Here is a 22467-nt window from a genome sequence, read left to right on the forward strand (position 1 = left end):
CCAAGCCATGGGATTTTCCAGGCAAGAGTACTAGAGTGGGTTGCCATTTCTTTTTCCAGGAGAAGCTTCCTGACCCAGGATCGAATCCACATCTCCTGGATCTCCTGCATTGCAGCCGGATTCTTTACCTGCTGAGCCATGGGGGAAGTCCCACATACGTGTGTTAATGGTATTAAAACAATTTTTTTTCAGTACAGTAAAAATTTTCTTTTCGTCTCTGGTTGCCTGATATCTAGCAGTCAACATGAGTGCCCCATTAATTATCTGTATTGGAGTGTTTATCACTACTAATGGATTGCTTCAGCAGATACAAATGCTTATAAGATGCCCTTTACCGTAGAAAGGAAACAGTACCTAAAATATTTAGATAAGCCAAAGTACATAGGAACACACAGATGTCATATTTGTCTTCAAATTCAGAACCCACTTGGGTGACAATACAATAGGCTTTGGCATGATGTATGATCACTTAAACTACAATGAGGAAAAGCTACACACAAAATTTGTATGACACGGCCTGGGTGAGAAGAAAAGGACCTTAAGAAAGCACAGAAAGGACTGCAATGTAAGAATACAAAGGCAAATAGCAGTGCTGTCAAAGATTAAAGATGGTGCACCTGTTCGACCTGTGACAGCGTAGTTAATGGGCTTCCATGGTGGCCCAGTGGTAAAGAATCTGCCTGCCAAGTCAGAGACCCTGTTCAATCCCCGGGGCACGAAGATCCCTTGGAGAAGGAAATGGCAACCCATTCCAGTGTTGTTGCCTGGAGAATCCCTTGGCCAGAGGCTGGTGGGGTACAGTCCATGGGGTTATGGACACAACTTAGCACCTAAACAATAGCAACAATGTAAAGTCAGTAAGTACAGAACTGGATGACCAGTACAAACACGGGTTTTCTATTCTTTTCATTCCTTTTACATTTATTAAAAATTATACCCCGAGACCCTGTCTGTAATACATGAGTGTGTGGATAAATGGTTCTCACTACCTAGAAGGCTGTATATAGCAAGTTTTAAGCAGGAGTGGCCTGATGGATACTTAGTTGGATTCAGGAGAAAATCGGAGGAGGATCCTACAGCCAGCAGTCAGGAGGTAGGTGAACCCAGTAGACCCCTTTCTCCCTCTGGGTAAAAGACATTTGCCAGTCTGACCAGTACTGCATGTTCCAGGGTCTGGGTGATCCCTGCCCTGACAGTACTAGAGACGAAAACACACCTCTCTCCCCGCTGGGCGCCATCCCCCTTCTATCCAGTATCATTCTAGCAGTCTTCACATGAGGCTCTGGGTTGCCTCGACGCATTCCCAGGCCTACAGTCTCCCACTTTCTTCCCTCTGCCCGGGGAACTTGAGGGATACAGATTTCAACGCAGGGAGTCAAAAGTTTCAGGTACACGGAGTGCCAGGTGCTTGTAAAATTCAAATCAATTCGTATTTGGCAACGGCCCTTCCAAGCAGACAACCAGGGGTGAGGATCTTGCACTACTTCGATAGCTTTGCAAGCGCCTTGTGCGTGAGCAAGGACTCAGTGCAAATGTTACCCATCCCTTTAAGACATTCCTTGACCATCCTATCTAAAAAGTCCATCACCCTGTTTGTTTTTTTACTTTTTAAAATCTGCCTTATCCGTTTATGTTTGCTTTCTTGTTGTCACTTACATTGATTATAAGCTCCGTGAGAGCAGTGACCCTGGACCTGCCGCCCTGTTTGGGAATAAACAGCGCCGCCCACGACTGCCTTTAATAAGAATTTTGCTGGACAGTGAATGACGACAGTTTGGGGAGCGTCATTCCGGCGTCAGCCGCGCCAGATACACTAGACTTGGGCATCCGAATCACCCCGCATGGAGAAGTACGGGCACGTTCCCCGATTCCTCAGTCCTGAAGACCAAAGAACCAACAGCCGACGGTCTCTCCTCAGCCGTGCGTCACGGCCTCTCTCCTCAGCGCTCCAGACCGGAAGCAGCCGGAGGCGTTTCCGGAAGTGGAGACTGCGGAAGGCGGAAAGGCTGGCGAGGCCTCGAGCGACGGTGGGAACACTGCTGTGGGGGCTTGGCGTCTCTGGGTGCCCGCCACCCCTTCCCATTCCCGGTCGAGCAACCTCCCTGCGCCTCCCCTCCCAACTCCCTGGATGGAATCTCGGGCCCCCGGCGAGCCGACCCAGCGGCCAGAACTCCCCTCAGCCAGCTGGTCGGTTTGAGGGTTGCCACGGCAACAGCCACTTCCGGGAGCGGGGTCTCGGCGAAGTCAGCTCAGGCGGTGCGGGGGCCGGTCCGGGAGCCTTTGCTCGGCTGCACCTACTGTCCCGGTAGTGGAGGGAGGCCCGGGTCCCCGCGCACCGTAGCTTCCCCAGCCTCAGGGTCTGCCCTTGAGCCGTGGGCCCCAACCCCCGCCCTCAGATCGCGTTTCTCTGTTGCTCCTGGCAGCAGGCACTTCTGAGAGCGGGTACTGTTTCCCCCTAGTCCCCTCCCTCTCCCCGCTCCCAGATCGTGTTTCTCTGTTGCTCCTGGCAACAGCCACTTCCGGGAGCCGAGCCGTTTCCCCCAGTTCCCCTGCCCAGTCCCAGCACCGCGAACGCTCGAACCCGGGGTTCCGGCCTCCCGGCAACCGTTGGTCGGTGATCTTCGCTGTCCGCCCGCGGGGGTGGGTGACCTCAGGCCGCTTGTCCCGGGCCTTCCGGCGGGGCTCCCGCAACCACCATGGTTCTGCTGCACGTGAAGCGGGGCGACGAGAGCCAGTTCCTGCTGCAGGCGCCGGGGAGCTCGGAGCTGGAGGAACTCACGGCGCAGGTGGCCCGGGTCTACAACGCGCGGCTCAAGGCGCAGCGCATCTGGTCAGGTGCGGCCCGGCGGCTTGGGGCCTGGGACGGGAGGAGAGAACCGGGCCCGCGGGGACGGGGTGAAGTTGGGCGGGACCCGCCAGGCCTACTCGGGCCGACTAGGGGCGACCGAGGGTCAGGCCAGTGAAGACTTTGCGAAGACGCGCAGCTGCCGGGCTTGAGATGGGGACCACGGGTTTCCCCAGAGATGCTTCCAGGAGCGACTGCACCGCGTGGGAAATCAGTCCAGAATATTCAGTGGAAGGACTGATGCTGAAGCTGAAACTCCATTACTACCTGATACAAAGAACTGACTCACTGGAAAAGACCCTGATGAAAGATTGAAGGCGGGAGGAGAAGGGGATGACAGAGGATGAGATGGTTGGATGGCATCACCGACTCAGTGGAGATGAGTTTGCGTAAACTCCGGGAGTTGGTGATGGACAGGGAAGCCTAGCGTGCTGCAGTCCATGGGGTCGCAAAGAGTTAGACACAACTGAGCGACTGAACTGACTGCACCGCGTGGAAGGGTGCTCGGAGCAGACGGGACGGGCCGTTCCACGGCCTGGGGAGTCGGGATTGGGCCTCTAAGCAAAACAAACCGACCTAAGTCCCGAAACCGAGGAGGGGGGAGGGGGGAGACGGGAGGTGGCACAGGAGAGAGCCGAGAGCCTGGACCCCAGAGCAGGTGTAGGGGATCTCCGCAAGTGTGAGAGGTGGGACGATCCCCGGGCCGATTTTTAAGAGTGTTCTCTTTTGAGACTTTGAAGATAGAGCAGTCTCCGGGGGGGTTTGGGGCGGGTGGGAGAGCCACCCAGCTTTGGGATGGTTTTCAAGGGCGAGAGAGACTCGGCGTTCTTGCCTCCCTCCGTGTTCCCTGCTCTCGGAAACAGCCTGATCCTCATGTTACAGTGTTTTGGTCACTGCCCCCCGCCCATCCCCCACCCCCCCCACCCCCAACCCCGGAGCCGTGACGGCCAATGCAACTTTCCACCGCGCGGAGATGTTCCCTGGCGGTGCCGTCTAGCAGTGGTAGTTGCTGTAAGTCGTGTCCGACTGTTTGCGACTCCGTGGTCTGTCCACGGGATTCTCCAGGCAAGAATACACTGGAGTGGGTGGCCGGTATCACAGGTGGCTGTTGAACACCGCCAAGACACTGCATTCTTTATTTCAATTCATTTAAATGTAAATTCTAGCGGTAATGTGCCTGCCAATGCAGAAGACTTAAAAGCCACAGGGTTCAGTCCCTGAGTTGGAAAGAGCCCTGGAGGAGGACATGGCAACCTACTCCAGTAATCTTCCCTGGAGAATCCCATGGACAGAGGATGCCTGATGGGCTACAGTCCATGGGGTCGCAAAGAGTCGGACAGGACTGAAAGGAGTTAGCACTCAGAGCCTCCTGAAGCTCCTAACTGTTGCCTTAGGCAGCACAGTACTTGACAGTGTGTTAGTCCAGATGTGATCCACGATGTGATTGTTTGATTTTTGTACCATAGAGTACTCCTTAAGGATCATAAACTATCCATTCCTTAAGAACTCATTTGTGGGTCATATGTATCGTTTCTTAGTAAAATTTACCTACTCCAGACCAAGCTCAATTAAGTGTTATTTTAAAATCAAAGCATCTGGAGGGGAAAGGGCCTCAGCTTCTTTTTCTGTGAAATTATCAATTGAAATGTGGTGCTGATTGTTCAGAGTCTCATTAGTGAATGGGAAACCCATTCATTTAATCTGTGCTACCTGTTCAGTCGTGTCTGACTCTTTGCATCCCCATGGACTGTAGCCTGCCAGGCTCCTCTGCCTATGGAATTTTCCAGGCAAGAATACTGGAGTCGGGTGCCATTTCTTCCAGGGAAATCTTCCCAACTCAGGGATCCAACACACATCTGGCAGGCGGATTCTTTTCCTAGTAGGTCAGATGGTAAACCATCCGCCTGCAATGCAGGAAACCTGGGTTCAGTCCTTGGGTTGGGTATGTATTCAACTTCTCAGTGAATTTCAATTTATGCCTCCTGAATGCCAGGAGGTATAACATAGCACAGAGGATTGGCGCACAGAAACTGCAGCCTGTTTCCGGTGGGTGAGCCCCCAGACTCTGCTTCTGTTGATCTAGGATGCATCGGTGCGCATTTGTCAGAGGTCAGGGACAGGTATGCCATAGCAAGTGACATCTAAGTGTCTGCTAAATAAAATAGCCAACGGGCCCCTGACCTCTAGGAAGTTTCCATTCCAGTGAAGTGTAAGGTGTTATAATAATGACTGTGATGCATATTGTCTAATTTCCTCTTGTTTTTAAGAAATGGAAGAATTAGCAGAACATGGTGTATTTCTGCCTCCTAATATGCAAGGACTGACTGATGAACAGATTGAAGAATTGAAATTAAAGGATGAATGGGGTGAAAAGTGTATCCCTAGTGGAGGCTCAGTATTTAAAAAAGATGACATTGGACGGAGGAATGGACAAGGTAATCCAGCATTTTTCTTCTCTGCACATGCCTGAATATAACAATCAGTGTGAAAAAGTCTTCAAGTTAAAAAACTGACCTCAGTATTTCTATTCAAAATGACAAAAACTGTACCATATAATTCCTTGTTGTTATTTAGTTGCTAAGTTGTGTTGAACTCTTTTGGGACCCCATGGACTGTAGCCTGCCAGGTTCCTCTGTCCATGGGATTCTCCAGGCAAGAATACTGGAGTGGGTTGCCATTTTCTTCTCCAGGGGATCTTCCTGACCCAGGGATTGAACCCTGGGTTTCCTGTATTGCAGGCAGATTCGTTAGTGTCTGAGTCACCAGGAAAGCCCATATTAACTCCTTATAGCAAAACGCTCGGAGAAAGCGATGGCACCCCACTCAAGTACTCTTGCCTGGAAAACCCCATGGATGGAGGAGCCTGGTAGGCTGCAGTCCATGGGGTCGCAAAGAGTCAGCGACTTCACTTTCACTTTTCACTTTCATGCATTGGAGAAGGAAATGGCAACCCACTCCAGTGTTCTTGCCTGGAGAATCCCAGGGACGGGGGAGCCTGGTGGGCTGCCGTCTATGGGGTCGCACAGAGTCAGACACGACTGAAGCAACTTAGCAGAAGCAGCAAAACACTAATCCAGGATGAATTAGATGGAAAAGAAGGCATCTGTCTTCTTGCTCTTACTAAGTTTCAGCTAGCTTTTAAATGTAGTAGATGAACCACAAGAAATTACCAACTTTATAGGCAACAAATAATTGAAAATTGGCATTTTCATATCGTTCAATCTAATAGTCTGAGGGGATAATCATTGAAAATATATCACAGGGCATGTTTTGTTACAGTTTGTACATCAGAATTTATTTAGCGATTGTGTGTGGAAAGAGGAAATAAATGTCAGCCCAGTGGTCTCCACTTGAATTGAGGACAGGCCGCTCTCGTACAAAGCAGTTTAGGACAGGCAGAACTGAAGAAATTAGTCTCCTTTTAGTATATGGTTGTTCGTGTGGGATTGGAGGGGAAAAGGGATGGTAACCTATTTTGATACCATATCCTTTTTAACCTGCATAAAAAGCTCCCTTTAAAAGATTATAATTGATCAGTTAACAAACACTTAAGTACCTATTATACCCTTAAAACACTCTTAAAAGCAAAAGAAAGAAAGTGTCCATGCAAAAGAAAGCCTTTGCATACTCAGAAAAAAAAATTAATACTGAGGATAATAGGAATTTCTATTAATGGTATTTATTTTGAACTTTAACCTAGAAAATAATAATGGTTGTCTTCCACATCTTTTCATACCTAAATCCATTCTCAATTTGGAGAGATTTTTTTTTTTTTTTGCTTTTTAGCTGAAATTGCATCAAAGAAATAAATCATGGTACTTGTAAAAACAGTTAACAGAACATTACCAGTTCATTATTCATCTTTAAATCAAGATTGTGTTAATCACTTTGTTTTAGTACAGTTTTGTATTTCTAGTATTTTCAATGACTAAGTACCAGTGTTATTTATTAAGGGTATCAAGTTTGAGAGATCTAACTAATAACTAACTTCTGACGTCCAGCTTTCCTATGTCCTTTGCCTGGATCCATTCTTGTACTTTCTCTCATCTCACTTCCTCCCGACTCAGACAGAAGGGGTTACGAAGAATCCTAAAGATGGCTGTTTCTCTCCCCCTTCCCTTTTTTTATTTTTAGCTCCAAATGAAAAAATGAAGCAAGTTATAAAGAAGACTATAGAAGAAGCCAAAGCAATAATATCTAAGGTTAGCTTTTTAAATGATATTCTAAAACTTGTCTTTTGAAATACAAATTCCAGTTAATGGCTTCCAGAGTTATCTGCCAGCCAGCTTTTTTTCATTCTTTCTTTTTCTCTCTGTTTCTCTTTCTGTCTGTCTCTCTCCTCCTCTCCCACCGCACCGGCCCCCCGCCCCCTGACCCTTCCTTCCAGAGGCAAAGGAAACAAACATGTTTAGAGTGGGCCTTAGCTTGTTTTTTTCTTTCCCTTTCTTTCCCGCAATCCTCTCAGTTTCTTCAGGTCAGACAAAAATGGTTATTGGCTTGTGTAAATGTAGTTCAAACATGAATTGGTGCTCATATGCTTTTTTTTCCTTCTTGTTGAGCTGTAGTTGATTTACCATGTTGTGTTACTCTCAGGTACACCACCCGATTATAAGTTATTATAAGTTATTACAAGATACCGAATATAAGTCCACGTGCTATTCAGTAAATCCTTGCTGCTTATCTATTTTATGGGTCGTAGTCCGTTAAGAACTAAAGAAAGACGAATAGGGCAGATGCGAACCTTGTGGCCGCTCACTGGATCTGCAGGATCTGATTGACACAACACGTGTGTATTATGAGTTAGCTCTTTGTAATTATCTGAAGTACTTACACACAAAATACTTCACTGAAGGAGAAACATAAGTCAGACTGTTGACAGGCATAGGCTGTGAGTCTGGAGGACAGTAATTTAAGGATTTTTCAGGAATTGAGTGGCTTTTATTTACGTGTTGCTGATGATCGTTGCCCCACCCTCCCTCCACCCGGTTAGCCAGGGTCGTATTCCTGGATAACTGCTGCTTCTCCTGTTCTGCCTAGTGCTCTGGATATCATTGTGATTCCTAAGCCAGCGAATCCTTCAAGTGATTCAGGGGAGCATGCTTTTCTGCCTGTCAATATAGGAAAGGCTTCGGTTCGACCCAGGGTTTACAAAATGCATTTGGCTGCAGAGACTTTTTTTTTAAAAGGATGAATGTGAAAGTCGCTCAGTCATGTCCAAATCTTTGTGACCCCCTGAGCTGTAGCTTGCCTACAGGCTCCTCTATCCATGGGATTCTCCAGGCAAGAATGCTGAAGTGGGTTGCCATTTCCTTCTCCCAGGGATCTTTCCAACCCAGAGATCGAACCTGGGTCTCCCGCATTGCAGGCAGACTGTTTACCGTCTGAGCCACCAGGGAAGCCCAGAAGGATAGATAACAACTAGTAACATGTAGTCAAGTTGGCCCATCCCAGAACAGATAGGAGAGCAGTGGCCTGGGCCCTGCTCTGCCCACTCCACTCCCCAATGCCTCCTTCTGTGGAAATCCTTCCTATGCGTTTATGTCACTTATTTCCTTTGCCTGTGTGTATTTTTATGTTGTCATTTCATAGTTTAGAGACAGCTTTCACAGGCCTTCCAGTCGCTTTTCTGCAGCAGTTTGCCCAAAGTGGCAGAGCTTGTGGGGCCAGGGCTCGATTCTCACCCAGGGCCCTTCCGCGCTGCCCCCACATGTACCCGGCCTGGCTCCCACCTCCCCAGACCTGCCACGTGGGGGGCAGCTAGCCCCGTGGGTCAGAACACGCGGCAGGTAGGTGGGTGCTCAGATCCCAGCAGGCCCACCGTCCAGCCCCTGGGCCCCGAGCCTCTGCCTCCATCACTTAGGTTCCTCCGGGGGAATGTGGAAGGTGGTGGGGCATCCAAGCTGGGGCCCCTTGAGGGTGGGCAGTGACATCTGTGCACTCCTCCCCGGGACCCAGCCTCAGCCGAGAGCGGGAGCCCAGGAGCGCAGGGCATCTGTCACCCTGAGGCGGCACCTTGGCTTTGCCTGTCCCCTGCCGTGGCACCTGGTCAGGACCACTGCCCTTGGTATCAGTGGAGCTTTTGTGGAAAGTGACCCCCTGGTGCCCCTGTCTGGGCATATTGGTGGGGGGTGGCGTCCTGTGGTCGGGACCACTGCCCTCGGGTGACCCCGGGGCTGGTGGACCCTCACACCGCCTGTGGGCCTGGGCCCCTCCTGGGGAGGCCCGATACATGTGATGGGGGTTTCTGACTTGGAAACAATTTCATAAGCCATCCTGGGAGTAGGTAAGGCAAGAGAGGCCCCCAGAACCTCAGGCCCGATCCTCCCGGGTTTCTGAGAACCTGGCCGCTGTTTTCTTTCCCCCAACAGACATGACTACCTTGGTGCCCCCAGTGGCCCCCAAGCTGCAAATCCAGAAGCCTCTCCCATCTGACTCCTGAGTCATGCCTGACTTTGCACCACGTCCACGGGTCTCCTCTGTCCTGGCTCCCTCGCAGCTTCTGGTTGCTGTTTTCTCTTCATCTTGCTGCTTAAATCCAGTGTTTCACCAAGTGTGTTAGCATCAGCTCTCTTCTCTTTCTGTTCTTTCTTCCTTGTCATTTTATCTTCTCTGCCAAATACCAGCTTCCACTCTCTACAGATAATTCTCCAGTCTCTGTCCTGTACCCCAGCACCCTTGTTTACTTGCAACCTGGGTTTCTTTCACCTGGAAGTCCATCCAGCCCTTCAAACTCAAGTTTTCTAGGGCTAAACTCATGGATTCCTCTGCCGTGTGTTCTGTAGCCGGGAGCTGGCCCTTCTTGCAGACTTTTCATTTCTATTAACACAGCCGCCAGTGTATCAGGGTTCCCTTCGTCACTGCCTCTCTGTCACCCGAATGCTTTGTCTGGTCCCATACCACCCACTCCCACGATGCCTCTTGAATCCCAACTGCTCCCCTCGTTTCCACAGTTACCACTTTATTTACAGTCCCCCTGATAGTCTTTGTGTTCAGACGTCAGCTTAGGGGGCCTGCAGTTCAGTTCGGCTCTAACACTGACTATCCAGCGCTCGCACAGACACCATGCTAAAGCATGAGGTCCCCGACCAGACTTCCCTGGCAGTCCTGTGGTTAAGACTCTGCGCTTCCAAAAACAAACCAAAAAAAAAAGACTCTGCGCTTCCCCTGCAGGGGGCATGGGTTCGATCCCTGGTTGGGAAGCTAAGATCCTGGGATTCTTGCCCTGTTCTCTGCACTTCACCCCCTCAATGCCGCTCATATTCTGCGTTATCACCGAGGCTATGGTGGCTGTGGCTCAGCCCCACAGACAGATCAGAATCACTTGGGTAGCAACACCACCTGATTCTGTTTGCTGGCGTGGGTCTTGTACAAGAACCTGATTGACATCTGTTGAGTTGATTGGCCACATCATAGATAACAGTGCCCGCAACCACTTTCAGAAACAAGTAGAAGCCAATGTCTGCATGACCATGGAGATGGTGAATGACGCCTTGGACCAGCTTCGAGGTGCCGTGATGATAGTTTATCCCATGGGGCTGCCGCCGTACGATCCCATCCGGATGGAATTTGAAAATAAAGAAGATTTGTCAGGGACTCAGGTATGTGGGTGGCTCTTGGGGTCTCTATAATGTGAGTTCATGCCTACCCCTGCCCCAGGGCAGAAGCCGCTCATATTTGACCTCATATTTATCCTGATGTAGTTTTTGCTTCATACACAGCTTTCTATCTTGCTAGGCTCGGCTTCAGAGCAGGGTTGTGAATTCAGGGGAGGACCGCAGAGATCTGCTCCTGGTTGAGGGCTTGGCGCACACACACAGGAGCGGCAGAGGAGGGAGGAGCTGAGAACTTTTCCCGTTTGCTTTGGGAAATGGGAAGCACTGGGAAGCCAGGAACCTCATTTTTGCCTGTTTCTGCCAGATGTCTTGGTCCCATTGATAGAGTTTTGTGTTCTAGCCTTCCCTCTTGCTCCTGAATATTTTCTTAGCTTTATGATCCACTTTTGCTCATTTTTCTCATTTATTCCTTACCCTGTGGGGCAGTATCTTTTCCTCTGAGCCATCTTACATAGGAGGGGGATGCAGAAGCAAACTGACAGCCCCGTTATACCCACATAGGTCCTCCTCAGCTTATGATGGGCTGTGTCCCAACAAGCCTAACGTAAGTTGGAAATATTAGATTAATAAATTGAAAATGCATTTAGTGCCCTCAATATCATAGCTTAGCCTCGCCTGCCTGAAATGTGCTCCAGAATACTTACATTAGCCAACAGTTAGAAAAAAATCATCCAGCACAGAGCCTATTTTATAATGTGATTTACTAAATACTGTGCCGAAAGTGAAAAACAGAACTGTTGTCTGGTACAGAATGGTTGTCAGTGTATCGGTTGACTACTCTGGTGATCATAAGCTCACTGCCACGGCCCAGCATCCCAAGAAGATATCACACTCTTATCACTAGGCCAAGAAGAGATGAAAATTCAAAATTTGAAGTATGGTTTCTACTGAATGTGTATCCCTTTCACACCATCACATGGTCAGTAAGTCACAGATGAAATTGTCGTGAGCCGAGGACTTTTGTATTCGAGCACCCAGCAGGATCCCCGTTTTCCTCCCTGGCCGTAGTCTAAAAATCCATCTCAGAGGGACCTTACATCATGCATGGATGAGGGTGCCAATGAGATAGGATACCCCCACTTCCCAGAGCAGGAAGTTACCCGAGTCAGGGCGCGAGTGGAGACTGACAGGGAAGGTGCCCAGGTGAGCGAGGGCGGTGAGTGGGCAGGGAAGCTGGTGCTCCCTGGGGGAGGAGAGGGCAGGGCGCCGGAAGCCTGTCCCTCACCGGGAGGGGCACTGACCATGCCAATGCCCAGGAAGCCTTAAAGCCCGTTCTCAACCGTGGCCCCCAGGCAGGGCTCAACGTCATCAAAGAATCAGAGGCACAGCTGTGGTGGGCAGCCAAGGAGCTGAGACGTACCAAGAAGCTTTCAGACTACGTGGGGAAGAATGAAAAAACCAAAATCATCGTCAAGATTCAGCATGTAAGCGCTTTGACTTTAATGTGTCACGGCTGGTTTTTTTTAACTTACTTTCACACTGGTAAAAATTTACAGTAAACCTGAAAGATTTAAAACTCCCGATGCAGGCACTCTAATCCTGTTTGGTCCAAGCTTAAAACTGTCCTCTATACGGAGCAACGAAAACTGGAAGGAAAGGGAGATCAGTTGACAGTATCTGGAGTTTGTTTTTTCTCAGTTTAAAAAATATATTATTTCCTTCTGGCGGGGCGGTGTCTTCATTGCTGCTCAAGGGCTTTCTCCAGGTGGGCTGAGCAGGGGCCCCTCAGTGTGCTGTGTGGGCTTCTCGTTGCAGAGCAGGGCTCTAGGTGCTCAGGCTCGGTATTTGCAGTATACGGGCTCAGCTGCTCGTCAGTGTGTGGAATCTTCCAAGACAAGGCGTTGACCTGTGCCCCTGCCCTGGCAGGCGGATTCTTAACCTCTGGACGACCGGGGAAGTCCTCGAGTTCCTTTTAATTGGGGGGAAAGGAGAGTGTACCAAGATGATTTTAACTTTAAAAATAGGGCTTACAAGTAACTCAAACGTTTCTCGAGATGAAAAATATAGCCCCGAGCACTGGTCTCAAGCTTTTCAGAGTGCTGATGGTCTGTGAACGAGGCGGAAGGCTGGAGACCTGTAAAGGCCTGGTGTAGAGCTGTGTGCCTGCAGGTTGCTGTGTCCTGTGCTCTCTCCTAAACCGTTCTCTAAAGTTCGGGGGAAACAGGGTGGCCTCCACGATTATCACTACCCCTTCCCCACTAGACCTGCAGTGGCTGGCTTGGGAATGGCTGTAACCAACATGCACTCCCCAGCCTCCACTGTGAGGGCCCAGAGCAAGAGTGAGACTCCCTTGACGATTTGCTTTGGATGATGAGAGATACATGACCTGTTTCAGATCAGTTCAGTTCAGTCGCTCAGTTGTGTCTGACTCCTTGTGACCCCATGGACGGCAGCACGCCAGGCCTCCCTGTCCATCACCAACTCCTGGAGTTTACTCAAGCTCATGTCCGTTGAGTCGGTGATGCCATCCAACCATCTCATCCTCTGTCGTCCCCTTCTCCTCCCGCCTTCAATCTTTCCCAGCATCAGGGTCTTTTCAAGTGAGTCAGCTCTTTGCATCAGGTGCCCAAAGTGTTGGAGTTTCTGCTTCACCATGGCCTTGTTTAGCCATCCACAAAGAACAGTTCGGGCTTTGGGCTTCCCAGGTGGCAGAGTGGTAAACAGTCTGCCTGCCAGTGCAGGAGATCCAACAGACAGGGGATTCCATCCCTGGGTCAAGAAGATCCCTGGAGTAGGAAATGGCAACCCACTCCAGTATTCTTGCCTGGAGAATCCCAGGGACAGAGGAGCCTGGTGGCTACAGTTCACGGGCTCAAAAAGAGTGGATCCAGTGGAGCACAAAACAACAACCGCAGCAGCAAAGGCAGTTCTAAGACGTGAGCTGTAGCCTCCGGGGTCAGCCACAGAAGGCCTTCACCCACAACGCGCTGTCCCCTCGTCTTTTCAGAGGGGCCAGGGAGCTCCAGCTCGAGAGCCCATCATTAGCAGCGAGGAGCAGAAACAGCTGATGCTGTACTATCACCGAAGACAGGAGGAGCTCAAGGTACCGTGGGACCAATGGGTTTTCACCAGAGCGGACACTTGGGGTGTTCACTCCTCTCCCCGATGCCTCACCTGGGGCAGCTGGGGGCCATGCGTCCTGCAGGACGTGGCGGGGGGACCTTCTGAGCTGCAGCCTCACCAAGGCTGTGGGGGCCCTGCCAGTGTCCCTCTGCGTTAGAGTCTGGTGGTGTCCTGCTTCTCTGGGGAGGCGGGGAGCAGGGAGGTTGGTCGTGGATTCTGTAGAACACTTCCCTGGAATGCCCTCCTGAGCGAAACCCATGTGTTTCTAGAAACTGGAAGAAAATGATGACGACTCCTGTTTAAATTCTCCGTGGGCAGATAACACTGCTTTGAAAAGACATTTTCATGGAGTAAAAGACATAAAGTGGAGACCCAGATGAAGTTTGCCCGTTGACGAAGCCTTCCGAAATACTAGCTCACCGTTCTTTAGGTAAAATGACAATAACCCTAGCTTAAAACAAGACAGCTGCGCCCTTTGTGAACGTTGTTGAAATCTCTAGTTTTCCTTTCAGTTTGAATTTTTAAAAGTGAGTTATTCAAGGTTTTGGAACGTAATAAACACATCCTCAAAAGAATCTGGCTAAATTATTTTTATAATCTGTCCACTATTTGAGGCTTTTCTTTGGCTAGATACTGGAGGTATAGTTTCCTTTTTCTTCCCTGATTGTTTGATTGTACATTCTCAGGATGTTGAAGGTACCTTTTCCGCCACAGTGAGTCGGGTCCACTGTGATACTTGGCCATCAGTGGCCACTAGAGGCCGCCCGATGCTGAGTCTTGTTTCAGAGACGGCCGTGATCAGTCAGAGGGTCTAACCGTAGTCTCCCAGCTTCAAAGCCCCCGGATGATAACCTGGCTGGCCTTGTCTTCCAGGTGTGAAGGCCGCTCCTGTGAGGGAAGTTGAGTGGCCAGAGCAGGCTAGCCTTGAAACGGGACAGATCCCTGTGTCATTTCTGGGCTTTTCCCGAAACCGAACACAGACCCTGGTGACAGACGGTTGTCCCCGTGGGCTCAGCCTGCAGCTCCCAGCGTGTTGAGCTTGGCACCTAGACTGCCGAAGGCGAGCCATGTTGGCTCGGTGGCCATCCAGCCACAGGATGCCCTGGCTCACTTGCCATCCCGCCTGGCTTTCTGGTTCACCTTTTTGAGTTTTAAATTCTCCCAACTCATCTCTGCAAGTGTGGATGCTTCTGCAGCTCAAGGACACCTCTCAGGCTGTGCCGCCAGGGGCGGCCCACACATCTGGTCCTGCTTCATTTGGCCCATAGAGGACTCTTCTCCCAGCAGGAGGAAAGGCATCGTGCTCACTCCGAGGAGGAGCTAAGTGACACGGATGCTCCCTGCCCTGGTCTCCCTTGTGCCCACTGCTGTGCTAGAGCCCAAGGCAGGAGCCGGGACCCTCAGTTCCCAGGCCTGGTCCCGTAGTGTTAGGCAGGGACTGGCCAGGTCTGCCCCTGCCCTTCACACGCCAGCGAGGCTCGCTCAGACTCTTGTGGGTTGCCATCTCCTCCCAGAGCTGACTACCTACTCGCATTTCTGCTGTTCTTGAGACTGCATCTTCTAAAGTGGCTTGTAACTTGACTGTACCTTACTCTTGATTGTCAAATTTTGTATAATCAAGTTTGCATTGGTTTTCTTGTTGACTTCCATTCTTTTAATTTTTATTGAAGTATACTTGACTTAACAATGTTACTTTTAGGCGTAACATTCATTATGATCTTAAACGTCTCCGTGGAGAGCTTGTGTCCTTAGATGATATAAAGTTTGCAGTAAGATCCTGTGACTTCACTTGAGAAGCACCCGCTCTAATCAATGTCTAGTTGATGTGCAGGCATGACAGCCACGCTCGACTTGCAAATAAACGTTAAGCCACATGATCACAGTAGCTCTTCTTAAGAATCACTGTTTCCACGTCATTGTGAATTCTGCACTTCCCTGGTGGCCCAGTGGTAAACAATCTGCCGCCAATGCAGGAGACACGGTTCAGCCCTGATTCGGGAGGCCCCGTGTGCTGCAGGACCACTGGGCCCAGGGAACACAGCCGTTTCACCTGTTGCTCTAGAGCCCAGGAGCGGCATCTGCTGGGCTCACATGCCCAAATGCTGGAGGCCACGCTCCCTAGAGCCCGTGGACCTCAACTAGAGAAAAGCCAGAGCAGCTACGGAGACCCAGCACGTAAATAAAACTATTAAAAAAAAAAATCACACCACACTCCTTTTATTGGATACTGACATGAAACAAACAATAACCTCTCTGCCTCATAACCCCCTGAGCTCTATCCATCCTGAAGTGTGGAAGTGAAAGTCACTCAGTTGCGTACAACTCTGCAACTCCACAGACTGTAGCCCACCAGGCTCCTCTGTCCATGGAATTCTCCAGGCCAGAATACTGGAGTGGGTAACTTTTCCCTCCTCCAGGGGATTTTCCCAACCCAGGGATCGAACCAGGTCTCCTGCATTGCAAGCAGATTCTTTACCAGCTGAGCCACAAGGGAAGCTCAAGAATACTGGAGTGGGTAGCCTGTCCCTTCTCCAGTGGATCTTCCCTACCCAAGCATTGAAGCGGGGTCTCCTGCATTGCAGGTGGATTCTTTACCAGCTGGGCCAGCAGGAAAGCCCCCACCACACCCCCACCCTGAGGTCTGTCCTTCCTGAAGTAGTCACCCCTTACAAGCACTGCAGCCACCCCTTCATGGTCATCTGTCTATAAGGAAATGAGGTGGGCCGTCCCGGCTCACTCTGTGCTTCTGTAGGTTGATTCCCTTCATGTCAGCCCCTGAGGAAGCTGCTGGTGACCTCAGATGGGTCATTTTTGGTCATGTCGCTAGTAAAGGTAGAGGGACTTCCCTGATAGCTCAGGGATGGGCTACCCATTCCAGTATTCTGGCCTGGAGAATCCCATGGACTTTATAGTTCATGGGGTCACAAAGAGTTTGGACACGACTGAGCAACTTTCATTTTCACTTCAAGGGTAGAGAGTCAAGCGCCACACCCAGGACTTCCCAAGAAATCAACTTAGCGGAAGTCATCTTGCCAAACAGCAGTCTATGAATCAGCTTAAGCATTAAGTCTTGATGTGACTTTTTATTTTTAAATCCCATACATCTGTGGATCAATATCAAGGAAACGCAGTGTCTGCTGTCTGTTGGGGGCCAGACTGGGTCTGTGATCTCATGCTATGTAACTTGTCTTCTCACATGATTGTTTCTTCTTTCAAGGAGACCAGGAATGCTCATAATAAAATTTGACACCACCCCATGCCCCTTCAGCTGGCAAACTGAAACCCCAGGCAGTATTTCTGTCACAGAATTACCTAGTTCCTTGCCAACTGCTCTGTGAAGAAAGTGCCATCAAGCTTGGAATCAGCTGCCACAATCTTAGGCAGTTTTGTTGTTGGGCAGTCACTAAGTCTTGCCTAAGTCTTTGCAACCCCATGGACTGTAGCACACCAGGCTTCCCTGTCCTCCACTATCTTCTGGAGTTTGCTCAAACTCATGTCCATTGAGTCGGTGATGCCATCCAACCATCTCATCCTCTGTTGTCCCCTTCTCCTCCCTCCTTCAATCTTTCCCAGCATCAGGGGTCTTTTCCAATGAATCGGCCAAAGTATTGGAGTTTCAGCTTCAGCATCAGTCCTTCCAATGAACATTCAGGGCTGATTTCCTTTAGGATGGACTGGTTGGATCTTCTTGCATTCCAAGGCACTCTCAAGAGTCTTCTCTAACACTACAGTTCAAAAGCATCAATTCTTCAGCACTCAGCTTTCTTTATGTTCCAACTCTACATCCATACATGACTACTGGAATAGTCTATGTATACCTAGATGCTAAACAATGTGCTAGTGAACTTCAGGAAGGGAAGGTCCACAGAACATACATCTGCGAAGGGCCCCAAATAGGGGTGCCTTCTCCAGAACAGGCAGACAGCAGCCATCGATTATTTTAGTGTCTGAGGCCAACAGTGATGGGGCCACGGGTCCTAAGTCTGCTTTGGTTCACCAACCACAGAAAAGGGGGAGAGAGAATTGAGCCCTTTTTTTTTTGGCCGTGAGGCATGCAGGGTCTTAGTGGCCCAACCAAGGATTGAACCCACGCCCCCTGCAGTGGAAGCTCAGAGTGGAGTCTTAACCACTGGACCACCAGGGAAGCCCAAGTGAGCCCATCCTTGAGATGCTTTAAACAAATAGACACTTGGCTCGACTCTGAAACCACTGCCCTGAGTGATTAATAACAAGTCTGGGGTTGCGTCCCAGCTGGAGGAGGGACTCCAGCCTGCTGGCAGGCCTAGCACACGCCGGTCACAGGACTCTGCCCTTAGGATCCTGGGCCACACTCTCATGGCAGAGGTTAGCAGATGAATAAATTCCCACAGGCTGAAGCTGAGTCTGTCATTCCTTTGAATAGACTGAACTCTGCGTTCAGAATAAGGAAACAAGCACCACAGCTGGCTTGCTATTCCAGTCACAGGGCAGGATTCCAAGACGCCGTGAGCCAGCATCATCACTAAAGGCAGAATGCAAAGCACCAAAAACCCCGTTTGCAGTTTTGTCACTGAAACCCCTGATCCTACAACCGGCCTTGCTCAGCAGCCGCATAACCACAGCTGTGTCCCTGCCTTGGCCCTGACCCCTCCGCTGTTTACACTGTGCCGGACCAGGTCCTCGAGGCTCTGTGTGTTTCAGTAGTAAATTAGCAAAATAAAAAATGCGCTCCTGCTGGGAATTCCCTGGATGCCCAGTGGTTAGGGCTCTGTGCTTTCACTGCCAAGAGCCTGGGTTCAATCCCTGGTCAGGGAACTAGGATCCTGCAAGCTGTGCAAGTCAAAGCTATGGTTTTTCCAGTGGTTTTTCCTATGGTTTTTCCAGTATGGATGTGAGAGCTGGGCCATAAAGAAGGCTAAGCACTGAAGAATTGATGCTTTCGAACTGTGGTGTTGGAGTAGACACTTGAGAGTCATTTAAAGGATAGCAAGAAGATCAAACCACTCAATCCTAAAAGAAATCAATTCTGGATATTCATTGAAAGGACTGATGCTGAAGCTGAAACTCCAATACTTTGGCCACCTGATGTAAAGAACTGACTCATTGGGAAAGACCCTGATGCTGGGAAAGATTGAGGGCAGGAGGACAAGGGGATGACAGAGGATGAGGTGGTTTGATGGCATCACTAACTCAATAGTCATGAATTTGAGCAAACTTCGGGAGATGGTGGAAGACAGAGGAACCTGGCATGCTAGAGTCCATGGAGTCGCAGAGCTGAACATGATTTAGCGATTGAACAACAACAAAGCCACACCAAGAAAAGTTCCTGCTGTCAGAATCTTATATTGAAACTAAATCACTTATGATTGTAAAATAAAAGAGATGGGGGTAAAACTGCTAAGGGAGGTAAAACTGTGTAAATCAGCCCCCAAAACTGAGAGCTGGTCTGAGTTTAGCTGTTGCTGCTGCTGCTAAGTCGCTTCAGTCGTGTGTGACTCTGTGCGACCCCATAGACGGAAGCCCACCAGGATCCCCTGTCCCTGGGATTCTCCAGGCAAGAACACTGGAGTGGGTTGCCATTTCCTTCTCCAGAGTTTAGCTGTTAGACCCTCACAAACTGAACTCAGCTCACCTGAACAGATGTCCACATTTTCTTGCAACTATTTCCAAGTCTGAAAATGCTTGGCATTTCTAGAGGTAACTTAGTATTGATCTGAGGAGTTTTCAGGTGGCATGGCTGTTGATTTTTCCTTGGAAGGTAAATCTGATTTAATCATTGAATATGGGATTTTATTACCTTTATGCTAAAGGAACTGCAAGGAGATCCAACCAGTTCATCCCAAAGGAGATCAGTCCTGGGTGTACATTGGAAGGACTGATGTTGAAGCTGAAACTCCAATGCTTTGGCCACCTGATGTGAAGAGCTGACTCATTTGAAAAGATCCTGATGCTGGGAAAGATTGAGGGCAGGAGGAGAAGGGGACGACAGAGGATGAGATGGTTGGATGACATCACTGACTCGATGGACATGAGTCTGAGTAAACTCCAGGAGTTGGCAATGGACAGGGAAGACTGCGTGCTGCAGTCCATGGGGTTGCAAAGAGTTGGATACAAGTGAATGACTGAACTGAACTGAACTGAAAGGAAGTAAAAAATTGACAAACATCAAAAAAATAAATGACACAAATTGACCATTGAAAAAGTGAAAGTCATTTAGTCGTGTCCAACTCTTTGCAACCCCATGGACTGTAACCCACCAGGCTCCTCTGTCCTTGGGATTCTCCAGGCAAGAACACTGGAGTGGGTTGCCATTTCCTTCTCCAGGCAACCTTCCCATCCCAGGGATTGAACCTGTGTCTACCTGCATTGCAGGCAGATTCTTTACCATCTGAGCCACCAAGGTACAGAATTCACCGTGTATAATAGATCGTCTACATTTTTTAGAGAAAACATTTTAGGGACAGGCATTTATAATGGACTGTTTCCATCAGCACAGTTGAAATGGGGCAGCAGGTTCTGTCTGTTCTCTGAGGCCTCCCTCCAGTCCTGTGTTTCTCAAATAGAAAATCTCCCCAAACCTTCGTAGAACGTTTTTCAAATAGGAGAGGATGTCTCCAGGAAGTGTCCTGCTGTGCGTGTGGAGCTGAGGTGTGCAGAGGCCCACGCTACCCCCACCCCAAGGATGTGCCTTCCAGAAGCGGGGTGACACCCTTCCCCACGAGGAGGTGTGGAGACCGAAACGCCAACTTAGACCGGCAGCGTCAAATGGGCCGCAAGTAATGTTCCTACAGAGCTTTCCTCACTCCAGTGAAACGTCCTGTCTTCCCAAGGCCAGCTCATCCATCTGCCATCTCTGCACCATCCTCCCTGAGGCCAAGTGGCCACTTCCGGTCACCTGTGGGAACCGACGGACCTGGCCTGGTGAGGGCAAGCCCTACGTCAAGGCCTAGGGAACCCAGAGCATCTTCCAGTCAGAACCCAATTATCAGGCTAAATTTATTTCTTTTTTGCTACTTTTCCCATATAATTTCTCTAAGCCGACATGTTGTATTTTCATTTTTACTCACTTTAAGAAATTGTCTTTTTTTTTTTTCTTTTAGCTGTGCGGTGCAGGACCCTGGTCCCCTGTTCAGGGATCAAACCCGTGCCCTCTGCAGTGGATTCTTAACCACTGGGCCACCAGGGGAGTCCCTGTCTTTACTTTAAATGCCTGTACAAGGGGACTTTTAACTCTGCGATTAGTATGTGCTCAGTTTTTAAAACATTGGGGTAAAATAGGAAACAAGTAAAGAAAGAAACTAAAAATAATTCTAATACTACCACCCGGGGAGAGGATGTCAACTTTTTTTTTTTTTTTTTTACCAGAAAAATGGAAATTTATCCTGAAAGTGCAGAAAATAAAAATCATGATGAACCCCCAAGTATACACCATTCAGTTTCAAAAGTGATCAGTGTTCTGCTGATCGTGTTCCCTCTGTCCTCCCAGGGTACCCATTCTGAGATCTTTCCAAAAAAACTCCCAGATATCATTTTACTTCACCTGTAACTTTCACTGCATCTAACAGATTTGCACATAGAGGATCACAAAGAAAATTTTAAATTTCCTGAAGTATAAAAATGCAGCTAGCATTGTCCGATCACAGTGCAAACAAAACAAAACACAAACCTCCTAGAAATTCACATTAATATCAAAACCAACAAAAGGCCCTCCTCCTGTGCTTCCCTGGTAGCTCAGTTGGTAAACAATCTACCTGCAGTGCAGGAGACCTGGGTTTGATCCCTGGGTCTGGAAGATCCCCTGGAGAAGGAAACGGCAACTCACTCCAGTATCCTTGCCTGGAAAATCTCATGGACAGAAGAGCCTGGTGGGCTGCAGTCCATGGGGTCACAAAGAGTCAGGCACGACTGGGCGACTAACACTTACTATAAGCTACTTGTAAGACACAGATTTTTCTAAATGAAGTTGCACAACTTCTAGAAAGTAATGGATAATGAAAAAGAACATGTCAATTTATGAGTCTACTGAAGCAGGATCTAGAAAAATATACAGAAATAAATATCAGAAACCATAAAAATGGAAATAAATCAATTAAATGGCTAAGCAAGGAACTAGAAAAAGACCAAGAGAGTAAAACAAAGAAAGCAGAAGGAAGGAATTAATGAAGTTCAAACTAGAAATTTAATGAGTTATGTTATTAATACATCAAAAAACAGTAGTTTAAAAAAAATCAACAAAATTGGAAAAACATTAGCTGGTATAATTTAAAAGAAGCAAACCACAAATACACAATGTAAGAAATGATAAGAGGAAAATAATTGAAGGGAAGAATTTTTTAAATTCAGCTAATATTTTTTTACTAGTTTCAGTTCAGTCGCTCAGTCGTGTCCAGCTGTTTGCGAACCCATGAATCGCAGCACGCCAGGCCTCCCTGCCCATCACCAACTCCCGGAGTTTACCCAAACTCATGTCCATCAAGTTGGTGATGCCACTGAGCCATCTCATCCTCTGTCGTCCCCTTCTCCTCCTGCCCTCAATCTTTCCCAGCATCGGGGTCTTTTCCAATGAGTCAACTCTTCGCATGAGGTGGCCAAAGTATTGGAGTCTCAGCCTCAGCATCAGACCTTCCAATGAACTCTCAGGACTGATCACTGATCTCCTTTAGGATGGACTGGTTGGATCTCCTTGCAGTCCAAGGGACTCTCAAGAGTCTTCTCCAACACCACAGTTCAAAAGCATCAATTCTTCGGTGCTCAGCCTTCTTCACAGTCCAACTCTCACATCCATGCATGACCACTGGAATAACCATAGCCTTGACTAGACGGACCTTTGTTGCCAAAGTAGTATCTCTGCTTTTGAGTATGCTATCTAGGTTGGTTATAACTTTCCAAGGAGTAAGCATCTCTTAATTTCATGGCTGCAATCACCATCTGCAGTGATTTTGGAGCCCAAAAAAATAAAGTCTGATG

General features: G+C 48.9%; 1 protein-coding gene across 2 annotated transcripts; it reads left to right on the top strand.

Moving 5' to 3' along the window:
* The first annotated feature begins 1961 nt into the window (after positions 1-1961).
* On the top strand, positions 1962-14096 carry CFAP298 (cilia and flagella associated protein 298). 2 transcript variants are annotated; one of them, XM_019954601.2, is made up of 7 exons: positions 1967-2835; positions 5113-5280; positions 6980-7047; positions 10285-10443; positions 11751-11882; positions 13406-13501; positions 13791-14096. In XM_019954601.2, exons 1-7 carry the CDS (start codon positions 2697-2699, stop codon positions 13899-13901), a joined length of 873 nt encoding a protein of 290 aa, XP_019810160.1. In that variant the 5' UTR covers positions 1967-2696; the 3' UTR covers positions 13902-14096. The 2 variants fall into 2 exon arrangements, with proteins under 2 accessions (XP_070641868.1, XP_019810160.1); XM_070785767.1 differs by lacking the exon at positions 11751-11882 and having other exon boundaries at positions 1962-2835.
* Positions 14097-22467: the final 8371 nt, after the last annotated feature.

This window comes from Bos indicus, chromosome 1 (assembly GCF_029378745.1).
Source record: "Bos indicus isolate NIAB-ARS_2022 breed Sahiwal x Tharparkar chromosome 1, NIAB-ARS_B.indTharparkar_mat_pri_1.0, whole genome shotgun sequence".
NCBI lineage: Eukaryota > Metazoa > Chordata > Mammalia > Artiodactyla > Bovidae > Bos > Bos indicus.